This window comes from Podarcis liolepis (assembly GCF_965112155.1).
Source record: "Podarcis liolepis genome assembly, chromosome: 6".
NCBI lineage: Eukaryota > Metazoa > Chordata > Lepidosauria > Squamata > Lacertidae > Podarcis > Podarcis liolepis.
The window spans coordinates 32,305,835-32,326,391 of record NC_139559.1 but is presented as its reverse complement, the minus strand read 5'-3'; the positions used below and the strand labels follow the sequence as shown (position 1 = coordinate 32,326,391).

The 20,557-nt window shown below is 45.4% G+C and overlaps 1 protein-coding gene across 1 annotated transcript in view; it reads right to left on the bottom strand.

The window, feature by feature from the left end:
• The window catches only part of ADORA1 (adenosine A1 receptor), a gene marked incomplete at its 5' end in the record, with an annotated part of 53,134 nt that extends 50,993 nt beyond the window's left edge, over positions 1–2,141 (bottom strand). The window contains one exon of the mRNA XM_083508605.1: positions 1,801–2,141. Within this exon, the coding sequence (XP_083364731.1) occupies positions 1,801–2,141 (341 nt within the window). The remainder of the gene's footprint in view (positions 1–1,800) is intronic.
• Positions 2,142–20,557: the final 18,416 nt, after the last annotated feature.

Genomic DNA, 20,557 nt, shown 5'->3' with positions numbered 1-20,557 from the left:
TACATAAGTGAGGATAATTATATTATTTACTCTTAAACACGTAATACGCTGCACAATCAACAAAGAGTTATTTGAAATATTCACGCTCAAACCTGGACTCTCTGTGAGAAGCGCAGAGGGGGCATCTCATGGGGGCTATAATCTCCCTGCCCTCCCCAATAGCTGTTCTGGCTACATAAACAACAGCACTCACAGCCTGAAGATCTGAAATAGAGGAAATGTACAGTAGTACCTCAGGTTAAGAACTTAATTCATTCTGGAGGTCCGTTCTTAACCTGAAACTGTTCTTAACCTGAGGTACCACTTTAGCTAATGGGGCCTCCTACTGCTGCCACGCTGCCGCTGTGCGATTTCTGTTCTCCTCCTGAGATAAAGTTCTTAACCCAAGGTACTATTTCTGGGTTAGCGGAGTCTGTAACCTGAAGCATCTGTAACCCAAGGTACCACTGTATATTTAAAGACATGTGATGTGGAATGCAATGGGGCTGGTGGTGCCCACCAGGAATGGCCAGGCAGGGAGACCACCCATAGGTGGTCAGAACCAATGACAGGCAGAGCCAACTAATTAAAGTCCCGTCCCCATCTCTGCTGAATCCACAAGGGCAACCTGGAGACTAAGGGGGAGGAAGCTGACAGGTAGTGGCACTGCATGGACTGGTTGTAAGTAGGAAGACAGGCAGCTGAGGGCAGGCTGAGCCTCCGGAAAGATCCTGGGGCCAACCCTCAGCTCAGTCCTATACATGAGACATTGTGTCAAGTTGAGTAATTATTAATGACGGCAATATGGGGTTGACAACTTCTCACCCGTGGGGTACTTAGGGTTGCGTCCGATGTCAGTTCTGTTCAGAACAGACCCATCAAATTAAGAGACATGAGTAACTTCAGCCCATTTTAGGGTTGAGTGAATCCATCAGTTTCAGTTTTTCATTTTTCCAGTCTTAAGCTCGGTTTTCCACATTTCCACCTCAGTTTGTGATTTTTCTTTTAAATTCCTCATAAAAATTCCCAGGCAATTTTTTTTTCAAATTCATCCTAATGTACGTACACATTTCTGTATTCATTTTTGCAAAATATTTTCCCCAAATATAATGCATTTTGTATGTTATTTTCACAAACATATGCATTTTAATGCACACTTTAGTAAATGCATTTTTGCGAACATTGTTTGGTTGGAACTGCAAAATTTTGAGAAGCGTGAATTTCCAAGGACAGCTGTTTGAGTTTGCATATTGTTTCAGAAGCTGTGAAATAGGTCGGTTCACCTTTAAAAGTGAACTGAGTCAATTTTCTCCTTCATCATCCCCCCCCCCCCCGAAGCAGGTACAGTATGCTGTATAATTTTAAGGAATACAACCTGTTGTGCTGCTTAGATTCCTTTTATCTCTTAGCGCAGGCTAAGGAACAACTAAGCAGGGCCTCCTTGCACTTACTCAGTCCACAAACCATTACAACAACAACATTTCTGCCGTGTACACATTCTCACTTGTCAGAGCAAGGCGGAAGCTGACAGCTTGCAGCAGCCCATCCACCGAGGGTCCCAAATGATGGCAGGCAAGGCAAGGCAAGGCATCAGCTTCACTGGCAAATGCTTCAGTGGACCAGGTTCAAGAAAAAGAAGAAGAAGGGGGGGGGAAAGCCCTTGAGATTTTGAGAATCCTGACAAAGCCACCAGACTCCACAGAAGAAGCACAGATTTCTCCCTGTGCAACATGACCTTCTATATGACACCCCCTCCCAAAAGAAATCTAACTCCGCCTCTGGCAATATTTTCTCCCTCCGGCATGGGTGGCTGTCTCTTACCGCATTGGAATCTTTACTCTGAGGTAGCGATCCACAGCAATGGCCAGCAGTGCCAGGATGGAGCTCTCAGTGAGGATGAGGACAGGACATGCCACCATCAGGCAGCTGTAAAAATTTATCTGTGGTCCAATGTTGATGATGATGGCAAGTGGGATGACAAGGGCTCCCACAGCTACATCTGCAACGGCCAGGGAGACGATGAAGTAGAAGGTGGCATCCCGCAGGGCCTGGTTCACCTTGACGGCCCAGATCACCAGGATATTCCCAGGTATGGAGACAAGGGCGATCAGCACCTCGATGGTGATGTAGGCAGCCTGGAAGCCCGAGATGTGATGCGGCATGGTGCTCTGAGAAACCCTTGTGTTGCCTGAAAGGATCAAAGGAGTCATGTGTTTTAAAGATAGAAGAGACCACCAAAGCATTCAAAACCCAAACATCTTTAATTTTTGCATTTCTTCGCTTAGGTGTTGCTTTCATACCCTGCCTTTCATCCTCCTGGAACCCAGGGCAGCTAACAGCAATTAAAACCATACAAAAATATATCCACGTTACAGGCATCCAAAATAACCTCACAATCAAGCATTACCAACTTTTAAAGTAGGAGTCATATAGCCTGACTCTATACTTCAGTAAGTTTACAGATTTCCTTGCATGCCACATTTTCCTTCGCACTGCAAAACTCCTCAAATGATTTCCCAGAGCTGGCAGATGATGGTCCTTTGTTCTTTCCATACCATTGACTGTGCTCCGACTATTTCCAACTCAAATTTGCCATCCCTCTGATAGCCTGGTCACCACCAGGAACTTCACACTAAAAGGCTGTGGCTGTGCAGAGAACCTGCCCTTCTGCCCATATTGGCTGCTGCAATGAGAGATTTAGGATTTCACTGTTGCCACCTCTGGTCCCTATCTCTCCAGTTCAGCAGCCAGGTAGTTTTTAAGCAGCATTAAGAGAGCATCTGTGAATGCTGCTGATCAGTCAGGTGGTTGCAGAAGACTAGCCTTATGAAAGTTCCTAAGAGAAGTGGTCACCCTTGTCCACACATGCCTAGTTACAAGATTCTTGTTTAAATAAAAATAGATTCCATTGTGTCTACAAGATTATCAGGCTTTGGCAAACTTCCAAAGTATTCCCCCCCCCCAAAAAAAATCCCAGGATTGCAGTCACTGGGGATGTCTTTTATATGCTGGCTTCGTGGTTTACAATACCAGAGAGGAGGATTTTGTCTTTATGTAACTAAAGCTATACTGATAATTTGCAAATGCTCCAAGTGTCCCTATTTAACAGGGACAATCCCTGTTTGTCCCACATTTTCTAGAAACCTCTCTTCCTGGTAAATCACATTCCATAGCTATTAGTAAAGATGGCTGATTATTAACTCCAGAATCAGGGATGGCATTCCTCTGAATACCAGTTGCTGGGAAACAGCAGGACCGCCTTAATGTCCTGCCTGCGGACATCCCATATGTACCTGGTTGGTCAAGGAAGAAAACAGGATGCTGGACTAGACTGGCCAAAGATGGAGAACCTGTAGCCCACCAGATGTTGGAGTTGGATGGGGATTGGATGGGAGTTGTAGTACAACAATATCTGGAAGACCGCTGGTTCACCTTCCCTGGGACAGGCCTTTGTTCTGATCCTGCGGGGTCTTCCTTACATCCCTGAAATCCCTGTTTTCTTCCTATTTTATTTATTGCTCTATTTATTTTATTAGGAGATTTCTATACCTCCCTTCACCAAAAATGGTCACAGAGTGGTTTACAAGGTACGATAAAAAACATAATGCACAATAAAAAGAAACATGGAAATAATTATGATAAATAACATAATTAATTGCCTCATTGAAATGACTTAGCCCAGCAGCCTCTTAAAGCTGGACCAAAAATAGTGTTCTTTTTTTACCTTGCAATTAAAAGAATGTAAGGCTGGGGTAAGATGCACTTCAATAAGGAACCCATCCCACAGATGTGGAGCCAACACCAAAAAGGCTCCTCCAGGGGTTACCACTGGCATATTACACTGACCATGAAATTTAGGACAGATTTAGGTCGATATTATTAAGGTGGCAGTGGATTAATGAATTTGGAATACCCTGTTGTTTCTCTGCATTCTTTTCGATGCTAACCTACTTGCTGTGGGAAGCTATGAGAAGTGCTCCCGTGGCTCCAGACGTTCCACTCTTAAGTGTGGGGCTGCTGGGCTTCGCAAGCTCCCCTGCCCCAGAAAAGATATTTAGCGTGATTCAGCCCCTGAGCTGTTATATCTCAGTTACATTGGGAAGTAAGTCAGTCTCACCAAAATCAATGGGACTTCGTCCCAAGTGCTTCGGACTCAGCAGGAACAACAAGCCAATCAATTACCATTCAATAACAATGTAAAGCATCATTTTGCATTTGCCACTAATGCAGGGCAGCTGTATTGTTGAACAAGCCTTCCTTTTCTTCAGTACAGCAAGTTTATAATGTGTCTGCCTGCCTGCCTGTCTGCTTCTCCCTCTAGTAATATAGGCTTGTACCATTACATTTGTATGAGGTATACTTTAAACAGCACTTCCCAAACTTCCTCCTAATGCATTCATTTTCTCTCTCTCTCTAGGAAGCATCAGGCGCAGCCAATAAACACCTCTTTTTTGAAATGCAGGTCAGAATATTGTTCAGCTAGCACAGGGGTGAGGAATTTTGGGGCCTCTGGGTGCGGCTGAACTACAATTCCCATCAGACCCAGCAATCATGGCCAATTACCAGGGATGATGGGAGTTGCAGTTCAGCAACATCTGGCGGGCCTAAGGTTCCTCACACCTGATCTAGCATAAGAATACCTATTCTGCTGGATTAGAGCTCTCCAGAGTCTTGGGAAGAGAGAAGCCAATTACATCACCAGCTACCTAGTTCCTTTTTTCAACTGCAGATACCAAGGATTGAACCCAGGAACCTGTGCATGCAAAGCATGTGCTCTGCCACTTAGCTGTGTCCACTTCCCTTTTCTTTGTGGGAATATCTTTCCATGTCACCCCAGCAAACTTGCAAGAGATGTGCTGTAGCCAACAGGGGAGACTTCTGCAAGTAACCTCTGCAGAACTATACTGCAGTATCCTGGCCATGCAGCTAGGTAGTTGACTGAGGCATACCATGCACACCATATAACTTATCTGCTAAAGGAGCTCCACTGGCTGCCAATATACTACCGGGCACCGATTGAGGTTTTCCTCACCAAATATATCTGGCAAAAGCTGGCAATTGTGTTTCTCAGACAATGTGTTGGTGAGAATACCATATGCCTTGTGTCAGAAAGTGGGCTTTTAGTGTTGCAGTTCCAGCTCTCTGGAGTCAACTGCTAGCTGAAATCAGATAGACACCTTGTATCATGATATTTAGGGGCTCACTGAAAAATGGTTTTGCTGTTTTGGGAGTTTGTAGTGGTGGTTTTATTGTTTTGCAAGTTTGTTGCACTGATTTTATTGTTTTTAGAGCTTCTGTTGCTGTGTTTTATTCTGATTTTATCTTGTACACCTTTTGATGACTTTATGCTGTGAAGCAACCTATAAATTTCTTTAACTAGGGGCTGCTTGCTTTATTTCACCTCACTAGCCAGCCCCACTCCACCCCACCCAATCACCCTTTCTCCTTAGACTTCATTGCCTGAGAAAGAAGCCTGAATTTTGAAATAAGGCTTCTTTCTTGTGCTCAATGGCAGCCAAGAAGGAAGCTTTTCTCCTCATCAGTAGTGGAAGTGGCAGCAGTGGGACAAAGAGGAGAAAGGCTTTCTCTGCTTTGTATCACCCCTGGTGATGGTGGCCACTGGGAAGGAGAAAGGCTTCCAGTAGAGGTGCTGATCTCTTGTAACTCTGGAACTCACAGCACCATCTGTTGGCAGCCATGTGAACTACAGCGTCACGGCATCCTTATGCAAATACAGTATAGAAAGATAATAATACCCCTTAAAACTTAAAAAATTAGTAAGATGTGCACTTCCAGACAGAAGTTGGAGAAAAGGGACAGCCTATCCTATCTAGACAACAGAATCAGAGATTCACAAAAGAGTCAAGAATAGGGAGGAGGTGTACTTGCAGTAATCACTTCACAGACAAATATTCAATAGGTGGACTTGTGCAACCACATTCCACACATCAACCACAGCAGCAACTAAAGCACAATCCAAGGAATTTACCACCTGTCCCTGCCTACACAATGTTTCACTCATAAGGTGTGAATGCTTGGAAAAGGTGACAGCTCTGCAATATGAGTGCTATCTTGAGGGAAGACATGCAAATTGCACGCTACAGATGGGAAGCAACTGCAGATTTAGTGTGCAGACAAATGGGTACTGGAGAAAGTACACAAGTTCAGTTTTGGAGCCCCATCATGGTCTCTGATTAAACTGAGTTAGCATGTTCCTATGGTACTTCAACCTGTCCCCAGAAAAGCCTTCACACAAAGAGGTGTGACAAGCAATCTTGTGATAGGTGTTTGCATGCTTTGGTGCGACAGTCAAGGGTTCCTGTTGGATAGCAGCATGAAAAATAACACCCTTCCCGCCACACATGTATATATCCAGAGTACTTTTTGAACTGTGTTTTTTCTTCCTGCAAGGAGACAATCCTCACTTCCACTGCTCCTTCTCTCATTATGCTTTTACAGTTACAAAGCTATCAGTCCTGGATCAGGACTATAGGGCTACAAATGCAGCAAGTAATTCCCATTGTTCCAGAGAAACAATTACTTGTATACAAAGCCTAGCAAAAGCTCAAGCAGCAGCAGTAATAATAATAATAATAATAATAATAATAATAATAATAATAATAATGCAGTTTGTCTCTAAAATGCCACAATACTCTCTTTTGTTTACACCTTTCTATTTTGATTTTTTCGAGAGAAAATAGATTTCATTTGGAAAGAACAAGATTGGTGGCATTTCAAGGGACAGTGGCATGTGAAATCTCTATGGAGCAGAGAGGAGAAGCTTCCTTAAGAAATAACGTCCTGATCTCTATAGCCATACGTTTTCCTGACCCTCACCCCTCTGACCTCTGACTATCTCCAGCCCCTCCCCTCCCCTTTAATCTCACTTTTCTCTCCTCCTGGAATTTCTTACTCTCTCCGAACTGCCCACCCCCGAATCCAAAATGTACAGCAGATTCCAGGCAAATATTTGTCATGCTTAGACCTGATTTCTGTAACAAAGGCAGTCCTTCCTCACCGTGATTTCCCCTTCAAATGATACGCCTCCCTCTGCTGCTCTTGAACATTTCCCTGCCTCTAGATTAAACCCCACCGCTTCAATAAACACATAGCAGAAATAACCCTGCACAATGTGGTCAAAGAGAGAGTGACCCAAACCAGCAAGGAAGTACAAGATTCAGACTCACTTTCTCCTACACAGATTCCAGTGTGTGTTACTGTTTCCTCCTCCAAGTGAACACTTCACACCCAGGGCAGGCAGGCTGTGGGAGCGTAGGTACCATTCTGCTCTCGGATGGCTCCGTTAGATCCCCGTGGCTCCTGGCATCCTGCAGATGAATGAAACCTGCCCTGCTGTCCCTACGGCATGAACTTTTGCTCCCCTGATTGGAAGGAGCACTTGATTCACTGCAGTGTATTCTTAACTCTGATGCAGGCAGGCAGGCAGCTCTCATCCCCAAGTCTCCTCTCCTGCAGCTCCTAACCGCCTTTCAAGCTATCACATGGTCCAGCACACTGCACCGGCTGTGCCTGCAATATTTTAAAGAGGTAGTGGCCTGTTTTGTGCATGTGTGTTTGTGTGTCAGGGTGGAGGGTGGGGTCTGGCTGGCTGAACTGCAACAGAATGTTGCACCAGACAGAGCCACATCGGAGAGCTTCTCTTGCTTCCATATCCCAGAGTACTGAAATCCTTTGCTAAGAAGTCAGCCAGTGTTGCTGCAAAATGCTTAATTTAAAAATTGAGAGGGCTCTTCTTTTTAGCCCTTGCTATGGCCGAACATGTTTCATCTACTCAGTACCAGAGAAAGAGATCTCTGCACATGTTCAGAGACACTTTTATCTATTAATGTTTCACCCATTCCAAGAAGAGATCAGAACCTTCCCACTCAAGCTCCCAATTTGGAACTGAGTCTTCATTGTGAAGTCTTTCTGGTCCTCCTGCCTTTTCTCAGGGTGAGGAGATCAGGGCAATCCCAAGGAGACCACTTTTCCACCAGGCAAAGCCAGGCATTGTCTCTGAAGCAATGGCAGCACGTCAAGAGGCAGGAGCAGGAGCAGACTCAGCCCCCTCAGATAGAGCACATGGCTTGATAGAACAGGCATACCCTCCAACATGTTTCGGGAGAAAACCAGGAGGTGCGTCTTTCAGGGCCATGTTCCTGCATGAGTCACATGACCCAGAGAGACTTCCCTCACCTCTGTTCCAAAGCGTGCTGGGCAGGCAAAGCCAATTGCTGGAGCAACCTTGTACTTCCATTCATTCTCAGACCGCCCTGGCCTTATCCCTGAGGCTCCTCAACTAAGTTTCTTTGATCCTCTGGCACGTAAGGGAGTCTGGACTAATTTCTGCTCTTCTCTTGCTGAGTTTGCACCATCAGTCTGCTGCAATCAAGCTTGGCTTCTTTGCTTGCAAGAAAGTGCACCTGTCATCACTCTTGGGCTTCAGCTGACATCTTGGTTCCCTGTATCATCATTCTTCACACAAATTAGATTTTTAAAAAATATACTATATGATTATTCATAAGTGACAAGATGGTAATGTGAAATGAGGTGTTAGTTATGATGGGGATGTTCTGCCAAGCACCACTTTATTTACTGCATCTATTTTAGGGGCACCCTGAAAATTGTCTTCTTCTGACACGCATGTAAGGTGGTGGTGCAATCCACACCTCTTCATGTGGTCTGTTGTGGAAAGGGATGGCTATGTTATGGCCATTAGGAAAAGCTGTGAATGGCACAGAATCCTTGTCCTTCTTGCTTCTTATCACTGTACCAGCAAGGTAAGTGGCTGAACAGATAAGGCAGCGTTGTAAATCAGCCCTCAAAAGTTACCTGTCTGGTGTTTGTTTGTTTGTTACTAGCTTCTTGGAGGTTGGCAGAAGATGGCTAGGGAGCTGCTTTTCTCTTTTGGGAGAGCAGAGAGGCTTCCCCTCTTCTAGCACCCACTTGGTTTCTCTCTTCCACCATGTTTGTGTGGAATTTCTAATTGCCGATGGCGACCAAGCTAGAAATTGAAATTGACAGATTCTTACTGTGGTGGCCTGGGATTCGGACTCAGAGGCTGAACCTGAGGAATCCCAGCCTGCACAGGAGTCCCCGCCTCCAGAACCAGCTGAGCCTGAGCCTGAAGGGTCCTCACCTGTGCTGGATCCTCAGGTGCAGGCACCAGCTGAGTCTGCTCTGGCCCCTGAGGTGATGGAGGACCCACTGCCTGCAGGTGCTCCAATCTCAGCTCCGTCAGGGGAAGAGGAGGTTGCCTCTGGGTCCAGTAACTCTCCAGCCTCTCCTGAACTGCAGAGGCTCAGGGCAGAGAGGCAGAAGGAACTAAGTTCCTGCAGGATGAGTGCTCGCCTCCAGGCCAGGAGAGGCGAGTCACCTGTGGACCGGGGCTGCCCTGTGCCTCAGGGCAGATAAAAGCCAGTCAGCCCCAGTCCCAGGTTGCAGGAGCAATGTTGTTGCTAGCCTGTTCCTGCCTGCACCCTGTCCTCCTCTTCTGCCAGAGTTCCTGGCCCCATCCGACTCCCCGCCTTGGACTCAGCTACAGCCTCCATACCGCACCATCGACCTTGGACTGGACTCGGACCTCGCCTCTTGCTTAGCCCCCGGGACCAGCACACTTACCGCCAAGTATCCAAAAGCACATGAAAGGGAGAGTGGGGCACCTTACTCTGTAGAGCAGCGGTTCTCAACCTGTGGGTCCCCAGACATTGTTGGACAACAACATCTGGGGACCCACAGGTTGAGAAAGGCTGCTGTAGAGCTTCTAATGATACTTTACTAACTAACGTCTAAAATTTTCTCCAGCTCCCCTGGATCTAACCAAAGACTGATGGAGTTCAGCACCCTGTTCTCCCTGTGGTCAGTCAGATGCCTATGAGAACTCTGCAAACAGCTAATGTTCATGCAAGATGTTGGTCATTAAGGAGGTTGAAAGTTCAAAGTACTTTCCTACATTCATCCACACAACCACTGCCATTTTCCTTTTACAGGTGCAAACAAAAATCTCACCTCCAGCTAAAAAGAATCCAAAACAGATGGAAGCAAGCACATTCAATATTCATGGCTATGAACAGGAGGGATGGGGAACCTGTGCCCCCTCCCCAGTTGTTGCTGGAGTGCATCTCTGCTGCAATCGTAGTTCAATAACACTTGGAGGGTTGCAGGCTCTCCATCCGTGGTGTTACATTTATATGTAAAAGTACGTGGTGTTTGGCAGGATGTAAGAAGAACATTCTGCTGGATCAAGCCATTGATCCATCTACTCCAGCATCCTGTTGTTACCGTGGCCAACCAGATGTCTGTGGGAAGACTGCAAGAAGGATCTGAGCACAACAGAACTCCCCTTGCTTGTGGTTCCAGTAACTGGCATTCAGAAACATACTGCCTCTGTCTGTCTTGGGTTGTATGCCTCTCACAACGGAGGTAGAAGAGAGCCATCGTGACTGGTAGCCACAAAGTTCAGCAAAAGGCAGCTCTGTGCTCCAAAGATTTTTCAGTCTAAATTTTTAGTGAGGGGAGGAAGGGAAGGCAGAGTTAAAGACAACAAAGGTGAATGTGCACAAAAGCTGGTTCACCCCTTGGTATCATTGACTTCCCAGTTTCTTCCACTTCTGTGTGTCCTTTGCCATCCCCTCCCCACAACCCCCGGAATTTCTGGAGCCTTTGAGGACTTAGGTTTGCTTACAGTAAAGCTTCATATAAACTGATGGTGTACTATGATAACATACATCTGCCAAACTTCTATTTTGTAGAACAGCATTCCTGTTGAGATACGACAGGTGCCCCCTATTTGTAGTTTCTGGAAGCAATTGAATACATTCTTGTTTTGACAAGCTTCCCCAGCTGGAGTAAAAAGAAGAAGTAGATATCTGCCTTGGTTTGTGTTGGTGCATGTGTTTTTTAAACTTAGTTTTAGTTGTATTGTTGTATGGTTGTAAATCACCTTGCAATGTATATGAAGGGCAATGAATAAATTAAATTTAAAAAGCAATGGCTGCATTGCGATTTCCTGAAACAAAATGGGAAGGTCTGTCATATCCTTCTGTCCACTGATTGAATGTAACTTTGGCATTGCATTATTACAATAATGACGGAGATGTAGACACAGTCCATTACTGCGCTAGCCATCATGTATTATATACATTACAGAAATCCTTCAGGACCTCAATTAGAATTCGGTACCCTATCCATCATATGAAAGGCAGCTACTTTGTAAAGGCAGCTTCAGGAAATTCAGTGCATTAGGTGAAATCCAGCTGGTGGATGCAACACATAGGTGAGAAACACACAGCACAACAATGAGAGGTTATTTTGAACAACCGGATACTCTCTGGACACCAGCTGTTAGGCTGTTTGTAGTTTTTTGTTATTATTACTACTATGACACAGAGGAGATCTGAAGGGCATTTGATAGGTCTGTCCAGAGTGGGGGACTCTGGAGTGGGTCCACTTGAAGTTTCACTTCTTCCAAGGTTGATGCTAATGTTCCAAAAGGAGGACATTCACCTTATTGGTGTATTTTATTGCACTTTTATCTCACCTTTCCTCCAAGGAAAGCATATGTGGCACTTACTCTTTCCCAAGCCTCACAACAATCTCCTGTGAGAGAAATGACCAGTGTGAATGGGGCAGAGGCTTCATGGCCATGTGGCCAGAGGGCAGAAAAGCCAAAGTATTGTTATAGGTTTGTGGGGAGCCAGATGCCCCCTAAATTCCTAGGTCCAATAAATGTTAGAATTATTCAATGCTTGGAGAGTCAAAATGGGAAGTCAGACCCTTAAGAGCTGGACTCAGCTTCCCATGTCCTAACCAGCCCTAATGGCAGAGTGGTTAAGAGAATAAATGATGGCGCGCCATTAACCCATCAGTGAAATCCATCAACAAAGCAACATACATTCTTTAACACAGGGGTGGGGGGAGAGACCCTACCCTGAGCTCTGGGTAATAAGCAAAAGACAATCCCAGAGTTGGGAGGGGAAAGTTTCCAAGATTACAGTGGACAACGAAGTAAGTGAACAGGAAAAAAAGTGTCCCTTATGCAAGCTGGAGGAGGGGGCAGAAGAAGGAGGCGGGCAGTCTGTTTTATGCTGCAGAGAGGGTCAGACATGACATGTGGAATTTCTAGGAATCGGAGGCTGCAGCAATGGGAGGAACAGAACCTTTTTGGGATGTGAATACTCCGTAGAGTGGCTGGGGAAACTCAGCCAGATGGGCGGTGTATAAATAAATTATTATTATTATTATTATTATTATTATTATTATTATTATTATTAATATTATTATATCAGGTTGTATATATGTGCAAATAAGCCATATTGTCAGGCGTGGAGAGTCTTCCTCTCTCTTCGGTAATTTCACAAATAAGAATTAACCAGCAGTTTATAATTTATAGTCCTTTATTACGGCATCATGTTGCAAGCACAAATATACAGGTCTCCAGAAGGAGGGCAGCTGGCTACTCTAAATCTTCCGCCTTCCGCCACATCCAAGACGCCAACGGGAAGCTCCTCCTCTTCTCTGCCTTCTTTGCTCTCTGATACGTTCAGACCTTCTAGTCCACAGGGAGGGGGGTCCCCCACACTCTCAAATGACATCTCAGCTATCTGTTTCCCTCCCTTCTGTTTCCCTTGTTCCTATCTCGTAGCTGGATAACTCCTGTCTACGCTGTTCAGCTTCTGTCTCTCTCTCTGCTTCTGAACATGCTGTGGATGAGGGGTGGGTGACTTCCTCCTGCTGCTCTTCTTCTGAGAGAAGCTGATCTGCCATAGAATGCATTCCCCAATCCTCAGCTTCAGACCATTCCCTGACACATATATCATAAGGACACCAGACTCTGCTGTGCCTTATTATCCCCAAAGGAAACACAGACTCTGGTAAGTGTACCTGAAACCCCTGGAATCTCTCATGGCCCATGGAGATTGGGTGGTGTGCAACAGTAGGGTCTTGAGCCTCCAGTTGCCTCACCTTGCACAAGACCCCAGCAGTGTAGCGTCAGTTGCTGGCGCCTGAGGAGGGGGCACATACACGCTGGGGGGGGGGAGCCCAGCCCTCATCACTGATGCTGCCAGAGCAACCCCACCCCCCACTGGAGCAAAGCAGGGCCACACTGAGCCAGTTGTCTGGCTGGTCAATGCAGCCCTTTGGAGGTGGAAGGGAGCACAGGACCAGGCCAGGCTGGGGTTGCCTGCAGGGGGGGCTTGTCTGGTTCATGCACCCTCAAAAATTGTGCACCATGAGCCACGCCCCCCCACACACTATGCCCCTGCATGACCCTGTCTCCATTTTGTATTGTCCCTCTTCAATGTTATTGATGTCCTGTGCATTCAAAGCAGACTAGTGTTCTCTAGCTGTTTCCCCAACAGCTCAGACTGCTGCAATAGGCTCTCAAATGCCTGCTCTTGCCACCTCTTGCAAGTGGAGGTGGTTACACAATACAAAAAAAGGTGGTACTCCAGTCTAATGGAGTGAGCAATCCCCACTCTGGGATTTGGAGCAGTAACAAGTTCTTTTTAAAAAAAAATATCTTGGGAAGTTCTTAAGAATGAAATTAAAGCAAATTAATTGCTTTCCAATTCATGGTAAATTGTGTGATAAAACATGGGTCTGCTCCAAGTTAGAGCAACAGAAGGTGTTATGTAGCAGCCAAAAGGTTGTTCCTGGGGATACACGCTTGCCTCTGCAAATGGCAAGCGGACCTTGATGGAGAGAATTTTGAGCTCCAAGTGCCAAAAGAAATTACTGGTAAGAAGGCAGCTGAAGATCCTAGGAGGGAAAGAGACCAGATCTCTCACTTCTGCACTTGCAAAATCTTTCCCGGCACTCCTGTTTGGAAGCTTCTTCTCTCTGTGACTGAAATACTAAATTAAGATGGGAACTACAGCAGTTGAATAAACATTTGGTTCGGTGATGCGATAATGTTTTGCAAAATAAATGATTGACATGAACTTGACACGGCGCCGAACACAAACAAGATGCAATAAGGAAGGTGCATAATAGGGCTTTGTGAGGCAAGGATGTCACACTGCAGCAGAGCTATTATGAATGCAGAGATAGCTCATCACCTTGCATACTGATTATGGATGTTTCTATTCCATAAGGAAAGGTTAGAGGATTTTCATGGGTTCTGACCTACTTCTCACTAGAGCAGTGGCTGATCTCCACTTGTTTTCTGTTGTTTTCTTTTGGGGACCTGGGCCTGAGACCTCTTGTAGTTCATGCCAGGGGAAGGTGCCTTCACACCACTGAGTCTGCAGCCTGGTAATCAAAGCAGGGCATGAGCGGACAGAGGATGCTATTGCATTTAATACCTGCCTGGAAAATAATTAAACCAGGTGCAGAGCAAGCAGATGATGTGACGCCCCTTATTTTATTTCTGCCCACCAGAAAAAAGGAGGCAACTCTGTTGGGAAGGCTTGCATAAATACTGGTGCTAGTCACATAACTGCAACTGGAGGAAAAACACAGTATTAAAAAGACTCTGTAAGCAGGCACTGAAACATCTGCCAAATTAATGCAAAACAGGTGAGGTTCCAAAGTGCCAGAAATTGCAGTACCCTTGGCATTGCCCTTTCCAGAATCGGCTAGGGGCGAGTTTGTTCTGTTTGATTTGCCTACAGCAAAACATTATTTCCTTCCCCCACTCATTACGGTATTTCCTTCCCATCCCCACAATCCTTGAGCAGTGAACTCTGAAGCCCTGAATCAGATTAGTGTATTTACTGGGAATGAAACTCCTGCAGAAGTCAGCATTTTCTGCCTGAGATGAATTTATATAGAATCCTCCTGATTTCAATTCACTGTATTGCATCCACTCACAGAGTCTTTTTTTTATTTCATTTTATCTCAGCCATCACTGGAAAGAGTTCACATTATTAATTTTATCAACCTGGGAAACATTCCAAGAGTAATTCCTAATACCATTTATAACAAATCTAATGTTTGGCGCAGGGCAGGAGCGGGCCAAACGTTTCCATCAAAAACATTAGTATGTCACAGTTGATAGAATAAATAAGATCAATTCCCTCAGCCTTTTCTTTCCCCTGTGCACTCTTAGATGCGGAAGAGTGTAAAACAGCAAACCAGTGACCTGGTGACCTCAAGGCTTAGATGCAATAGGGGTCCTGGGCTCTCTGAATTTCAGCCTGAAATGGAACAGTTTTCCCTGGGAAAGAGAGGTAGGGGTGACGCAATCCCTTGGAAAGGAAAATATCACGAAAGGTTAAGTCAATCTCTGTGATTTGTTGATAATTACAAGGGAAGAATATGTATAGGGAAATGAAAGCTCTCTTTCATGCAAAGTACTCTGATTATTATTATTTAATTACTTACTATATTTTATATTTCACTGTAATTTACTTCACGGCCTCATGGAAAGGAGAGCAGAGGGAAAAGATAAAAGATATTCAGGACCGGAGCAAAGTGCTGAGTTTAAGTATTTCAATCCAGTTTTAACCAAGCTGATCTTCCCTTGCTGGTGTTCTCCTCTGAAGAGCAGCTGGTGGCTCCTTTGCCTTTGGCTAATAGATGGGGCCAGAATGTCTTCATTCCACCCATCTTGCTTGTGAAGCCCCAGGACAACCAGCAGTTGGAGCGGAGTAGTTCCCCCCACCCCCAGCAAGCTCCCTGCAGCTCTTGCCAATAGATGGCGGCAGGTTGGTCTTCCACTTGCCACAATGTTCTTCCTGGGCGGCAGAGGAAGCAGTGAGCCTCACAGTGGCTCTTGGTCCCCTGGCTGGCAGCAGAGGCCAGAGTGTGCTGCCCTTCAGCTCTGCAATGCCATGGCTTAGAGTCCCCTGATCCCCACAAGCCATGAGACCCTGGAGAGCCAGTTGGTGGTGCAGATAAAATGCTGACTTGTGAGTAGATCTGGGCTCAAATCCTCACTCAGCCACAAAGGAACTAGATAGCCAGTGTCAGGCCCTGTTGAAGCTTTGATTCTGAGCATACTTACTTGGAACTCTTTCCTTCTGAGGAAACGTGTTTAGGATTGTGCCACTGGGACTCAAGACTGCCCTTGTCCGTCCCCCTCCCAATTGCAAATTTGGCCACAGTACACTGATGGTTTTTCTAACAGCAGGAAGAGAGTGAGGGTGAGCAGGATGGTCCTGTATATGAAATCTAAAGAAGGGAGCTTGGGAACCCTCAACTTAGACGGTACCAGAAGGCTTGCCAACTTAAATAACTTCTCTCAGTTATTAAACGCAGTGCAGAAGTATCCGGGCCTTCACTGGAGGATTCTTCTCTTGGTTCCCTTTCACTTCAGGTGCTTCTGGAGCCTAAATAAGCCCTTTCTTTCTACTCCACTGCAGATGTGATGAGGGTGGCGGGGGTGCTTGGCACCCTTTTCCTCTCTGTTGCACCCTTTTCTAGACCGTCTTGGGTTGTCTCTCCTGGAATGTGATAATCTATTCGGCACACAGGAGAAGGCTGGAGTGGAGAGATCTGGAGACTTGTTTCAGGAAGGGGTTTCAGAACTCCTGGAATGACTGCTAAGCATTATACTTGATTTGGGGTGGGGTGGGGAACACTGGCTAGCAGCACTGCAAACTCATAGTTTTGCTAAATGAATGGATCTAAGTGACTGCAATATAATAATAATTATAATAATTATAATTTATTATTTATACCCCTCCCATCTGGCTCAGTTTCCCCAGCCACTCTGGGCAGCTTCCAACAAAATATTAAAATACAGTAATGCATCAAACATTAAAAGCTTCCCTAAACAGGGATGCCTTCAGATGTCTTCTAAAAGTCTGGTAGTTGTTGCTCTCTTTGACATCTGGTAAGAGAGCGTTCCACAGGGCAGGTGCCACTACCGAAAAAGCCCTCTGCCTGGTTCCCTGTAACTTGGCTTCTCACAGTGAGGGAACCACCAGAAGGCCCTCAGCGCTGGACCTCAGTGTCTGGGTAGAGCGATAGGGGTGGAGACGCTCCCCAGGCCACACTTAGAAAGGGTCCGGTGTCAGAACGATATCAGATGCAATGCAAAATTTGGTAGTTTCCAAGGACTGCAAAATGTTTGAAAATCAGGCCTGAGGGGATCCCTTTGAACCTATGCCCGCCTCCCATAAGGTAATATCAGCCATGGTGAGAGAAGCTTCTTGAAACTGATTCATTGATGGTACTTTACTTTTGTAAAACTGAATTTTATCCATTTTTCCTCATTATCCGAGTGCTGGGGATGTGTCAGGTTCATCCATCCACATGTGGTGGTTTTGCCCTTATGCTTCTAGCACTTCTTAGTCTTTAGCTGCATTTCTCAATTAACTAATCAGGTGGCCCCCAAACCAGCCCCTTTAGCACGTCTTTCCATTTTCACTTGCCAAAACTGCTTCATAAAGACCTTATTATATTTCTCTTAGTGGCAGTCAGATCGATGACTGTGGGAGGCAAGAAAACATCCTCTGATTTTTCACTCAGTAACTGGTACAGACATATTTGGCATCTTGCCCTTGTGGAGAGGTTAATTTATGGTGCACAAAGGTCAAGCCCAGTCTGGCCAGTTTGATACAGTGTGCTTCCCATTCTTAACCTTTATCTGTCTTTCTCCTGAGGGTTTATGACCTTCAGGTACCCAGGCTTGGTTCCGGGAGATTATATCAGATTATTGTCCTGCACGTACGCATACCTGATTCTCACACCTGCTATTCCTTTCCAAGCCAAACCTGCAATAATAACTCACACGAAACTTACATTTGCTTGTTTTATAAATGTTGGCTTTATCATACTGGTGCTTGCAAAATCAACAAAATATTTCATTTAAAAGGTATCATTTAAAGGGGAACTTACCTAATTCACACTTTCCAAAACAAAACTCAAACTGAAACAAAGCCATCCTTCAAAATTCACATCCTCCCAATTTTGAAATTCAGTTCCTCAGCCAAATCATATACTAAAAATTGCATATACTTAGGTAAAGTGTGTTTTAAAAGGCATATATTGGTGAAGATAGCATAAAATGCATCATATTAGGAGAAGCTGGCTCGTAAAAATGTGTCTATTAAGTAAAATTGGATAGAAAAATGTGTATATTAGGGGGAAATCACTTTAAAATGCTAATTTTATGACTTTAGGGGGGCGGATCACAAACTGATGCAGGAATGTGGAGAACAGAACTTAAGGCTGAGAAAATGAGAAACTGGAATTGATAGATCCGCTCATCCCTAAGCTAGACTTACTGAGACATTCACTGAAATTCTTCCAATGTACTCTGATCTGCATGTCCCAGTTCAGATGTTGCATTTCTGGCTGCAAGAACACACAGCAGCAGCAGCATGTGGGCATCCTCTAGAAAATGGAGATATTTGTGTGTGTGTTCAGAGCAAAGAGGGTGGGTTATAATACTCCAAAAGGAATTATGGTAGCTGATGTTGGATCCTTTGGTGAGACGTGAGCAGGAGCAGATACGTAGTGGATGCTGACCTGTTTTCCCCCCAGGGACTCTTGAAAGGCAGTTTTGTTCCAAACCAAATCTGTGCTTGAATGAAGTTGGCAAGGTCTCCCAGGTTGAGAGAAGAAAGAGATGGTTTCATCCGCTGCAGATGGAGGGGAGATGAGCTGCAAAAGGAGGACACCAATGCCCTGCAGAACAACTGCTTTTCTGACAAAGGATTCTATTTCTGGAGGCTTCCCAGGATGGATATAGAAAACGATGCAGCCATGATAGCAAAAGAAGTTAGATTTTCTCTCTCCAGATGCTTGTTAGGTGTCTGTTCTGTCCAAAAATCAGGTCTTGGCCTCAGCTGGCCACTGATACTGCTCTCTCTCTCCCCCCCCCCCACTGCAAACCTTTTCTTTTTCAGTCCCGAGGTAAATAGGGACGCAGGTGGCACTGTGGGCTACACCACAAAGCCTAGGGCTTGCCGATCAGAAGGTCAGCGGTTTGAATCCCTGCAACGGGGTGAGCTCCCATTGCTCGGTCCCTGCTCCTGCCAACCTAGCAGTTCGAAAGCACATCAAAGTGCAAGTAGATAAATAGGTACCGCTCCGGCGGGAAGGTAAATGGTGTTTCCGTGCGCTGCTCTGGTTTCGCCAGAAGTGGCTTAGTCATGCTGGCCACATGACCCGGAAGCTGTACGCCGGCTCCCTCGGCCAATAAAGCGAGATGAACATTGCAACCCCAGAGTCATCTGCGACTGGACTTAACGGTCAGGGTCCCTTTACCTTTAACTTTACAAATTGTTACAACAAGGGCCATTCATATTGCAATATAAAACTTCAATGCATATATCCACTTAATGCAAATCAGCAAGCTGGTTTGAATATTCAGACTATGGCCCATGATTCACCTGTAAAAAATGGCCCCCAAACTTTCTGAAATTCAATGGAGTCTGAACTCAGGCTACAATCCTGTGCACACTTTGATAAGCCCCACTGAACAGAGTGGAACTAACTTTGGAGTAAGCATTCATAGGGTCAGTCAATCCCATAACACACTAGCTAGACCCTGAAAAGCAGGATCTCATCCAGGAAGCAAAATGCACTCATCTTAAGGCAGAATGCAGAGCATCTTGAGATTCTGCCTTGATTTGTTGCCACCAACAAAACTGGCAAGCATTTTTTCTTCAGGCTTTGTCTTGAGAGTAACCCATTTCCAATGCCCCCACCCTCATCACCCCTCATTGAAAAGCAGAGATTAGCAGGAGGGCCGTCCAACCTTTTGCAAGGCTATCCTTCCTCGTGACAACCTGGCCCCAAGTACACTTGCTCAAAATAGTACAAGACCTTAGGAACGCAGCCTTAGCTCTTGTCATCTGAGTCAATCATTCCGATTAGATATATTGGAAAATAAGCACTGCAGCTGGGAGGTTTTGCCCTCCTAGAAAGATTAAGGGGGAAGAGGGCAGAAGGGAATGGAAACTTGCCTATTTTTGTCTAAATCCTTACCTTCCGTAGAAGTGGGAGGTCGAGTCAAATTCCCTGAAACAAACTGAGCACAAATTTCCAAATGCAGCCCTAAAATACCACCTTGAGAGTTGTTTCGCTTGCCAAAAATGTCTGTCTACATCAGCAGTTTCTTCAATGAAACAATTAACCAAATGGATCAGAAGTGACCAGCTGTGTCTTGGGCACTGGGCAAAAGGACCCTGTGGATCATGCAGCCAGTAAACAGGGCCATGAGAAGTGCTGCTTCTAGAACTCCACCTGTGCGGGAGCAAACCTAGGAGTCAACAATCAGGACAGAATATCAACATGTTTCATTGGAATACTTGTCCGTCTCCAAAAGCAAGTAATATGTTAGGGGAGGGAGAGATGGGACTACAGCACCCTGACTCTCCTGTAGCTTGTGGCTCCTCCTCTGCCTGAACCTTTTCCATTCCAGCTGGTCATTGCAAGAACTCTGTCATTTAAGAACTAGTGCATGAGTTTGATCCCCCCCCCCAAGCTCCCTCCCACTCTTTTAATGTCATGTCAGTTAGATTGTAAACCTGAGGACAGGAATTGTAAGACACTCTTGGGAGCCTTTCTCCAGCTAAAGAACAGGGTAACGATATTTTAAACACACTGCATGTGGTACACCAGCATGGGTTCCTAGGTTGACTTCTTAGGTTAACTATCTTTTCAACTTTTGAAAGTCCAA